Source organism: Theobroma cacao, chromosome 9 (genome assembly GCF_000208745.1).
Source record: "Theobroma cacao cultivar B97-61/B2 chromosome 9, Criollo_cocoa_genome_V2, whole genome shotgun sequence".
NCBI lineage: Eukaryota > Viridiplantae > Streptophyta > Magnoliopsida > Malvales > Malvaceae > Theobroma > Theobroma cacao.
The window spans coordinates 37,705,543-37,717,002 of NC_030858.1; the positions used below are offsets into that span (position 1 = coordinate 37,705,543).

An 11,460-nucleotide genomic window follows, 5' to 3' on the forward strand; every position below is an offset into this window, starting at 1 on the left:
AATCATTGAAATTACATTCAGTCTGTTTAATTTGAATATTTTGAAAATAAAATTAATTAATTTTTTATAAATTGATCTAAATATAACTTAAAAATCGAAATAATCAAAACCAAATTATGTCTATTAGTTCTATTCATTATTAGTATTTTTCACTTTTTTTCAATAACTTTGAACAATATTTTTAATCATATTTTTTTTAAAAATAATAAATAAAATTACCCATCTTCATATTTATGAAAAAAAAAATCATCCTACAAAGATATTATGGTTAAAAGTGTTAAAATATATAATATTTAGAAATATATTAGTAATTGGTTGGAACAATTTTCTGGAAGCATAAAGGAATAAAACGAGGGAGGGTTCTACGACAAGGAAGAATGTTCTGGAAGCATTTCACTCTCATTAAAAACTAAACCCTAAAGACTCAACGCCCTGGTTCTTACTCTCCTACCTGCCTCCTTATCCACTCTCAAACCACTCTCTCACGATCCCAAGTAAGAAAAAGAAAGCTTCTTTTTTGTTAGCCTTTTGGTCATCAAAGGGAAGAAATGGCCTCTGCTAATGCTCTTTCTTCAGCTTCCATTCTTTGCTCTCCCAAGCCGGTAACTTTCTTTGATGGGTTCATTTCATATTTCCTTCCTCAAGCAGCAAAAACACTGCTTTTTGAGTTTTAATGATGGAAGTTTTATTTTTTTGCATCTGGGTGATTGAATTAATGATGAAAGTTTGGTGCTTTTAGAGTTTTTAATGCGTGTTTGATGATTGCAGGGGGGTTTGAGGAGGAGGGGAAATCAGCAGCAGAACCAGAGGCTAAATTACCGGCAAGGAAACAGCCGATTTGCTGTGAGAGCTTCTGCAAAAGAAATTGCGTTTGACCAGAGCTCAAGGACTTCAATGCAAGCTGGCATTGATAAGCTTGCTGATGCTGTTGGCCTTACTCTTGGTCCCAGGGGTAACTTCTTTTTCCATCATTCCCCATTGTTGTTATGGTACATGATACTCATTTATGTTTTTAAGTGTTGGGAAATTTTTGCTTTGAGTCTATCCATGTTTGGGATAAAGGAAGGAAAAGCTGATTCAAGTCGAATGGAGAGTGGAAATTTTTCTTGGTTTGTTTTAGAAAATTTGAGGTTCATAATTGTCTGATGTATGTATATGCTCTTGACTAAATTGCAATTTTTATCTGTGTCCACATGTAGCTTTTCAACTTTTTCATGCTTCATGGCACACGGCTTGTTTTCTGAACTGATACATTATGCTTTAATGAAATTTTGATATGTTTGTTTGGAATATTTTGTTGAACTTAGAATCCCTGTTTTTACTTATTGTGATGGCTAGTTAGAAATATGCGCAATTATACTAACTGCCATTTGTTTGCTATTCTAAAGGGAGGAATGTTGTGTTGGATGAATTTGGAAGTCCAAAGGTAGTCAATGATGGAGTGACAATAGCCAGAGCTATTGAGCTACCTGATGCCATGGAAAATGCTGGTGCAGCTCTCATTAGAGAGGTTGGCTCATAATCTATTCACTGATGTCCCACTGATGATATGTTTTATAAGCCTTTAATCTCACTATGCCATGGTCATTGACACTGACATGCTGTTTCATTTTTTTTTCTTTTTGGGCTGTTGGATGAAGGTGGCAAGTAAAACAAATGACTCTGCTGGTGATGGGACGACTACGGCATCTGTACTTGCACGAGAAATAATCAAACTAGGACTTCTGAGTGTTACCTCTGGTGCAAATCCAGTCTCAGTAAAGAGGGGAATTGATAAAACTGTACAAGGGTTGGTAGAAGAGCTGGAAAAGAAGGCTAGACCTGTTAAAGGTCGTGATGATATTGAAGGTATGGTGCACAAATATAGATTGCACACGAAATTATCTACCAGCTCCTCTCTTTTATTGGTTGTATTGCAGTACTCATACTTTTACTTTCAGCTGTGGCTACCATTTCTGCTGGAAATGATGACCTTATTGGAACAATGATTGCTGATGCAATTGACAAGGTTGGGCCCGATGGTGTTCTGTCCATTGAGTCATCATCCTCATTTGAGACCACAGTTGATGTTGAGGAAGGAATGGAGGTGTGTCTTGCTTCAGATTGCAAATGATTTTTAAAAATTGTGCCGGGGTAACCCAGATGTTTTGGTGGCTGTTGAGGTATGAATCTTATTCTAATTATCCTTGTTTCCCTTTCTGTGCATTGCAGATTGACAGAGGTTACATCTCCCCACAATTTGTAACAAATCCTGAGAAATTGATTTGTGAATTTGAGAATGCAAGAGTGTTGATAACTGATCAAAAGATTTCAGCAATAAAGGACATAATTCCACTGTTGGAGAAGACTACTCAATTGAGGTCTCCTTTGCTTATAATTGCTGAAGATGTCACTGGAGAGGCTCTGGCCACACTTGTGGTGAACAAGCTGCGGGGTATTCTCAATGTTGCTGCCATTAAAGCTCCTGGCTTTGGTGAGAGGAGAAAAGCTCTCCTTCAAGACATTGCCATTCTGACTGGTATGTAAACTATTGTGGCAAGATTCCTTTTCTGCTTTATTGCGACATTACTCCATGGTGTTTACTGTTTGTTTCATTATCTATACTGCAGGTGCTGAGTTCCAAGCTAGTGATCTGGGTTTGCTTGTTGAAAACACCTCAGTCGAGCAGCTTGGTATAGCCAGAAAAGTGATCATTAGCAAGGATTCAACTCAACTAATAGCTGAGGCTGCTTCAAAGGATGAGATACAAGCTAGAGTGGCACAACTAAAGAAGGAGTTAGCTGAGACAGATTCTGTTTATGACACGGAGAAATTGGCAGAAAGGATTGCCAAATTATCTGGTGGTGTTGCAGTCATTAAGGTGGGGGCTGCAACAGAGACTGAACTTGAGGATCGCAAGCTACGGATTGAAGATGCCAAGAATGCTACTTTTGCTGCCATAGAGGAAGGGATTGTACCCGGTGGTGGTGCTGCATTTGTTCATCTCACAACTTGTGTTCCTGCAATTAAGGACAAGCTTGAAGAAGCAGATGAGCGCTTAGGAGCTGACATTGTGCAGAAGGTAAACTTACTCAAGATTTGATGTCTAAATGATGATTGAATTTGGTTTGACTATTTTGGATACTACATTTTACCTCAAAGGATGCTATATATGGAAATGTCATAAATGTGGACTTGCAGTCAGCAAAACATTAATGCTTTAAAGCCATATGGTTTAACTAAATCAACATTTATGTTTTTACGTTTTAAAACCATACTGATTCATTATGTTTGCATGCAGGCTCTGGTTGCACCAGCCTCACTGATAGCTCAAAATGCAGGAATGGAAGGTGAGGTAGTCGTGGAGAAGGTGAAGAATAGTGAATGGGAGATTGGTTACAATGCCATGACAGACAAATATGAGAACTTGCTGGAGGCTGGAGTTATTGACCCTGCAAAGGTGACAAGATGTGCATTGCAGAATGCATCTTCAGTTGCAGGAATGGTCCTTACCACTCAGGCCATTGTCGTTGAGAAGCCCAAGCCTAAGGCTCCTGCAGCTGCTGCTGCTCAAGGTCTTACAATTTAATAATTAGGACCTATAGGGAGGTTAGGTTTTCTAGAGATGAAGAGCGATATTCTTGCAGTAAATCACAAGAAAATGCCAGATGACCTGACTAATTAGAAATGTGCCTTATTTTTGTATGAATTAATAAAAGATTATGTAGCCCGGCAGTGTAATCGTAGGGATCTTGAACAATGTCGATAGACATTGCATAAAAAATTTTCTCGCCGCAATTATTTGTGTTATACGACTAAAATGGTAAGCTGTCCTGCGTTATTCTGAAATTCCTACTGTTATTCCATTCCCTCCCTTAAGAAACTCTCTGCCGTCTCTCTTTCCAAAGTTCCGCTACGGCATGGCTGACCACAGCTTCCTTCTCTAGCCAGGCTCGTCATCAAGGCAACAACTGTCTCCTTTTCTCTCCACTGTCCTTCAGTGATCGTTTGAAGTTCAATGTACACTCGAAACTCACTTTCTCAATAAATTCTCTTTCAACTTTCAAGTAATCTTCTGTTCAAGTTCAATTTTTGTTCCTCTTCCCTTGAGATTTGAATTCAGTTGTTCTTGCATATTTTCATTTTTACCTTTTTTCTCTTCTTTATACATGTGTTAGACAAATATATTGCTCCAATTCTTAGCCATGGAAATCAAGGATGACCCTCGAAAATGGCTCACTCATTCTGGTGAAGCAAGGTGCTTGTTTAACGTTTCTCAAAGAAATACAGGCACCCAACTTCGGCTTCAAAGCTCCCTCTCAAACGCTTGAATGCGGCAGGTTCTTCAAATTTTGGATTGAACTACACTTCTACCCTTTTCTCCTCCATTGACCATTTCATCCCCTTCTGTTCCTACAACATTGAATCAGGAAGCGAGGTGAATGACAAAGGCTAGACGATTCGGGGTTTCCACTCCGCTGCTTTATGTTGTAAACCATCTATTGCAAACGCTGAACATTTTAGTATGTAGAAGGTCCCTCTGTCATAGACATGTTAATCAGAAATGGTAGTAATCAGCTGGTAGAGTTCCTTTATTCTGAATAGAAGAAGGAATCATTCTTTGTCTAACTTCTTTTTGTACTACGATCAGAAATATCTTGTCTCGGGTCCTGATTGAGTCCAGTCTAAGCTTCAAATCAACCCTCCTGCAAGATAAAGCTGCAGGCTTCTATGTTCTTGAACGAGCCTTGATTTCAGTTCTTAGTACTTAACCTGATGATACAAGACTATTGCTTGGTCTACGAAACAAGATATTTTTTCAGTTCATATAGATGGAGTGCATACTCATCAACATTCAACAAGCTAGCTCCCTTCTATTGTTTGGCCTAATAAGGTGTGATGAACAAGGGCAGAATTAAGGGCCACTCAATCCTATTGGACTGTTCAGGTTTAGGTATTCCACAACTTTTCCATCAGCATTCAATGCCAAATGGTCCATTTCAGTAAGAATTTGGTTTGTTTAGATGCACATCTTGCCAAATTTCAAGAGTGGGTGCTTGATATGTCTAAAAAAAGATCTCCAATTCAAGAAATGTAGTCCATTTATGGGAGTTTAAAGCCTAAAGCACCTTAAAATGAAAAGGTTTGCCCATGATGTGTCTATTTTGATATATAATGAAAAAAAATGGAAGAGATTATAATGAAAACATCAATTAATATGGAAAACCATAAAAACTTAACTCTATTGCACCTAACACATAAAGAAGTATAAAAAAAGATTCTATATTTGATTGACTTTGGACTGTAATTTTCTTAAAACAAATAACAATCGTTAGGTGAAACTTAAAATTTTATTATCTCAAACACGATTCTCGATAATTGATAAGTTTATCTCGAAAAACTTATTTTAGACGTAATTACTTTAAAATATTTCAAAATTTTAATTTTTGTGAGAAAACTTTGCATGAAAGTAATGCACTAGACATTTAAGGCTGTTCCTGTTCCATCCATTGTTGGTCTGAAATGGTGAGGGAAAAATCCTTAGCAATCCAAGTCAATGTCAAGACTCAAGGATAAGGTTGTAAAAGAATCTACCATACATCACACCTTTGCTGCTGTGTGAAAGCTCTGCTGGCATGGTCCCTGGCCCGTTTCAAGATTCCGTTTCAAAGGGTTTTTCTGCCTGCACATTTGTCTATCACGACAAGCAGGTTTGGTAGGTACAAAACACTCCACTAAGCTACACATTCAAGAACCAAAACTGGAACGATCATGACCCCTTAACCTTTTCTTCTAGATGCACCTCTTTGAGTAGTAGGCTGTGGGTTTGGCCTTCCCCACCCACTCCCCTTGATGTGAAGTTGTGAATACACAAAATTTATGGGGTTTTGGCCCTTGGGATGTATGCAAAGTTTAGTAGATGGGACAGGGTTTTTTCACACATTGTAAACATGCAACTAGCTACCTAGACTTTGATGGTGAAAGAATAGGAAAGGTGTAGCAGTCAGATCCTGAACTTCAACGTTTTTGTATGGAAGGAAACTTACTATACATATTAGAAATAACAGCTTAAAAGAACACTAACTTAACTTCTTCAATTCATACCTGCTATAATATATATATATATAAAAAAACATCCTCGATCCTCGATTTTCTTTAATTTAAAAATAAATTTCATCTACGATCAAGAACTTTTAATTCTTGTTCTCTGTTATTTCTCGACCTTTGATAATTCTGATTTGATCTTTTTATTACATTATTTTAATAATAATAATTTTACGGTGGACTTTGGTGGAGAAGTGTGAATGCAAGACGTGCATGTGTGAATCCTAGTACCAATAAAGCATATATTCCCTTTAGCTGTGATGCCCCAAGAACAGCAAAATATTGCAGTCCAACTCAAAATAATCTTTGCTTTTATCATATGATTCAAAAACACCTTACCAACAAGTAATTTCTAAAGCTGTTTATATTCCTTTCCGAAGTTCATGTTCTAAATCTAGTATGTTCCTTTTGGTACTTGACTTAGGCAGCAACGAACCAAATCTCCAGATGCCTCTCAAGCTGAGAAACCTTTGTGTTTGACCTCTGCAGGTACAATCACAAAGCATCATCTCAAAATTGAAAACCTAGATTAAAAGCAACACCATTCCCCACCATGGGTGCTTTCTTTGCTATTCATTTTTTCAGATGATGAACTTTCTTGTAATGGAGAATCAACAAAACCTATTCTTTTTTTCATAAATATTCTTTGCTTTTATTTTCTTTGGTTAGCCAATTTTTCGTACCTTATCATTAAAAATAACGAACCATTTACTTTAAAAAGTTATTATCTTTCTTTAATAATAAAGTCTAAAATTCGAATTTTCACTTTTATGTTTGCACATATTAAAATTTTTCAATTAAATTAAAATTTAACGTGTACCGTGCGTGTATTTTTTAATTTTTTTTCTTGGTTCTTTTTTTTTCCATAATTACAACAACAATTAATATAGACCTTCCAAAGTTTTTTTTTTTTTTTTGTATTGGAACTGATTTGGGTGATTCTTTTGTATATGATAGCATGACAAAGCTCTCCTTCTTCTTGCCGTGGAATATATGACTTTTTCTATGGTTTGAGGCTAATTATAGTCGGTGGAATATTTTGATCAAGATCGGTCGATTTGACAATGTCAATGGTAGCTACACAAACAAATTTTCTTCACAATCATATATGAATCAATTCTGTCACCTTATTTATTTATTTTCAAAATTTACGTCGATGTATCGAAATAAACTTACTTCTTATTTTTTACCGTAAAAAATTATTTATCTCATGAATAAAATTAGATGACAACAAGTTAACATTCTAAACACATATACTAACCTATTTATTATAAAGTACATATAAATAATGATGAATTTAAAATTTTGTACAACGGGTGATTAACAAATAACTATATAAAATTGTAAATTTAATTAATAATTTAATTTAAAATAAAAATAATTATTTTTAAAATAAAATTAAATTTTAATATAAAATTAAAAATTGACAAATAAATATTATAAATAAATTAAACAAATCATGTTATACAAATTGACTCCATCTGATCACAGACACGAACGCCGCTAGTGAGCTGCAATATTTGAAACTTTTCCATTCGAGGGACAGCCAAAAGTTTGGGTTAGCTCATTAAAATGTGTGCCCATATTGTTTGTATTCCTTTGGTTTTCTTTTTTCTTTTTTTTTTTTGTGTTTTCCAATTTACTATTCTTGGACTTTATAGGTGTTGCCTCGTCAAAGTTGTTGGCAATCAAGCGATATGAACACGTGGACTATAGACAGATTCTTTCTTCTTTTCTTTCGGATAATTTTTTCTTACACGGTAAGATACGTTGCATTTATGCCTAGTAACATCGGTTTAAGGAACTAATCAATTGAATTAAGGTATAATGTTCAAACAAATTTTTTAAGTATTTAAAAATATTTAAATAAATTTTTTATTATATTTAATTAAATATGAAATTAATAAAAATATAAATATTTATTTAAATTTTCTTAAATAATTCATAAACTCTTTTGTATGTTAGGCCTTGAATCAATGAATCAATTCGTATGATAAATTTAATATTCCAAACTTAATAAATAACGACTCAGGTTGAATTCGATTGCCAAATACCAATTATCGATCTCATAGAGCTACAAATCGGCAAACCGAACGTGGGAAAGTTCCATGACTTACGGGGGAGCAGAGACAGAGTCAATTAGCCTTTCCCTGTGCAACTCTTTCGAGTAGACTTTAATATAGGCTTGGTCCTGTGCATGGGCGGTTTGCGAAGTAATTCTTTAAGATGGGATTAGTTAAAGTCGTTAACGTAAAGGCCAAAGAGCTTCAAACCCTTTTTGACTCTTTCAAAGTCCTCTCTCCCCAAAGTTCCATTAAAGAAAGAAAAGAGGAGAGAGAGAGAGGCAAAAAGAAAGATAGACAACTCGAAGATTGGGAAAGCCATGGAGCCACCAAAGCACTGAAACAAGGTGCCGGGTCGTTTTCAAAGGGTGTGAACATCCTATTTAGACTAATTATAAAAGATTATTCGATTAAAGCCAAGTGGGTCATTGGGGGAGGGTTATCACTCAAATTGTATAAAAATCAAATAGGAAACAAGCACAAAAGGAGGGAAAAAAATTAAACTTAGTTAAAGGAAAATATTATTAAAATTGGTTCGATTTTGCGGTTTTTTTCTCAATTAGTATCATATGGGTTTTCTTTTATCATTAGCACTTTGTGAATAATTTATGTTCTCACATAGGGTTATACCGTTAATAGAGTAAAATGATTAAAATACCATTAATTTAAAAGTTAATCAATTTGTTTAGAATTAAAGGTATTTTTTATAATTTCATTGAGTAAAATTATATCCGAAAATACTAATTGAGAAAGATCATACTCAAAAGATGATAATTGAGAAAAAATAACAAGATGTCATGCGAAAAAAATTGAAACCATGGAAAGTGAAGATAGAGTTTTAATTTTTTTTTACTTTATTTATTTATTTATTTATTTTAAAAAAACTCCTATTGCATTTAGAACATAAATCTTCTGCACTTATTTGATGTCTTGTTGCTTGGTGCTTTTTTCAATAGTTTTATATTAATAATAAAAAAAAAATTAATTTCAAAATCCTAAATTTTAATGTAAAAATATTAAAAAAAATATGACATAAAATTATAAAAGAGGATTTCTGTTCCTATATTTGTGTATTAAACGTTGGTGAAAGTGGAACATCAACAACATGATCATAATACCATACATGATTTATTTCATGGGCCCATATCATATTATAACGTATTACTATTCCATTAATATTTTTGAATAAAGGATGGGACCCAAACCCATAAAACAGTGGCTGAAATTAAATGTTTTGTACAACATTTATAGTGTTACCTAATTTTCTCTACCAGTCTTAAAGTCTCAACTCTTGATTTTTTATGTAATTGAAATAAAATATGATAAAATGGTTAAAAAATTTTGTAAGATCAATAAAATTTATATATTTCTTTTCATGATCATAGTTTTCGAAAATACAATTTAACGATTCGAGTTTGAGGGGTTGTGTCACTTATTGTGTATATTCGCAATAAAGAGTTTTATGAACTAAATTTTATGTAATTTAAAGATTGTACATTTTTATTAAATAAAAAAATCTCAAAACGTTTAATTATGAAATTTAAAATTTTTATCATTTATATACATAAAATGATAATTCACTTTCATTAATTATTATCATCTTAGACATCAAAATAAAATTATTTTATATTTCACAAACGAAATTAAATAATTATTAATTAATTTCCATAAACATACCTTGAATACCAATTAATCATCTAACTTCACTTATTAATTTAAAAACTTCACATTAAGTGGCTTTGCACGCAAAGCATCTGTCAACAGAAAACTTGCAACACGTGTCTGATATTAAACAGGGTGCTCTAGAGTTTTGTCACCCGCTGTCGGATGTTATCAGCACTTTTGTTTCGGTCGAAGGTTGTCCATCGTGGATCGGGTCGGTGGAGGGAAAAGGTCAAAAGTCGATTTTCTCAAATATTTACTTATGCGTGATCACATGAACTGTCATCTAGTATATCATATAAATAAAAAAAATTATATTTTAAATAATAATTAAAATTTTATTAAAATTAAAACTTTATATAAATATAATTCAAATAAAAAATTAGTTTAATATAATAAAAATAAAAAATTTAATTACATAAACGAATATAATTCAAATATTTATTTATTATTTAAGATTTTTTATTATATAAAAGGTTTTGGGTTCACACTTCTTTCCGAGAACATAAAAAGAATATTTGTATATTTTTTCTTTTTGAGGATAAAAATATTTATATGTTAGTGAAGGAAGAATCATCTAAAATTTGTTAATTATTTAAAAAGTTAGTGAATTCTTAAAATATAAGGTATTGGACCATATCATTACAAAGAAATTAAAATGGGGTATGCAGCAATCATAAAACTATATTATCCTTTGCCTCGTTTGGGATGTATTATCGATGGTCGAATATATTAATATAGAGCAATATTATAATTTTTTATAAAAAAATGTATTTATTTATTTTCCGAACTTTGAATCAAATTCAAATTCCATTGGTCTATAGTTGTTTAGCAATGCTTAATTATCGATTTCTTTTAAAGTTGTTCTAGATCGAGATTTTTTATTTTAATTTTTCTATAATAATTATAATGCAAGAAAACACGGTTAAGTTTTGAATATAATAATTTGAAAAGGAAAGAAGAATATTTTTATTTTATAATATGTAACAAGAATCTCACACTTCCAAAAGACAATGGATTAAAAAGATATCCAAATAATGAAAGGGACAGCTAAATTAATTATGAGACATTAAAGTCCAAGTTAAAAGTCAATTATGTAATTAATAAAATTAATTATTGTTAATTAAAGATTAAGTTATTAGGTTTTTGAATTTAAGGTAAATTTTATTTACATTTTTTGTGGTTTTTATTTTTTTTCGATAAGGTTTTTTATATCAATTAGTATCATGTGAATTTTTTTGTTAATTAACACTTTGTATTACTTTTATAAAAAAAAATATACTTTTAATTTTATTAATAAAATTGTAAAAAACACTCTTAAGTAGAATAAACATATTACTTTTAATTAAAATGTTTTTAATATATAAAGAAAAATTAACAATTTAACTTTTTCAGGAGAACAGAAATTATTTATAAATTTTTTTTGTAAAAAATATTTATATGACATTAAATGAAAATATAAAACCATAAATTATCATGTGAAAAAAATTTAAAATGGAAATGAAGTTTACTCTTTATATTTATGAGCTACGACGGTCTAAAAACATCGTTTTCGACGTCGTACTCGTGAAAAATCGATAAAAATTTTAAAATTAATAAATAATACAAAAACAAAAACAATGTATTTGCGTGAGAAGTCCTTTTCTATGTC

General features: G+C 32.3%; 1 protein-coding gene across 1 annotated transcript; it reads left to right on the forward strand.

Moving 5' to 3' along the window:
• On the forward strand, positions 377-3,828 carry LOC18590929 (ruBisCO large subunit-binding protein subunit alpha). The gene is made up of 8 exons (XM_007016760.2): positions 377-602; positions 769-952; positions 1,389-1,510; positions 1,641-1,848; positions 1,941-2,086; positions 2,212-2,518; positions 2,610-3,061; positions 3,281-3,828. Exons 1-8 carry the CDS (start codon positions 549-551, stop codon positions 3,566-3,568), a joined length of 1,761 nt encoding a protein of 586 aa, XP_007016822.2. The 5' UTR covers positions 377-548; the 3' UTR covers positions 3,569-3,828.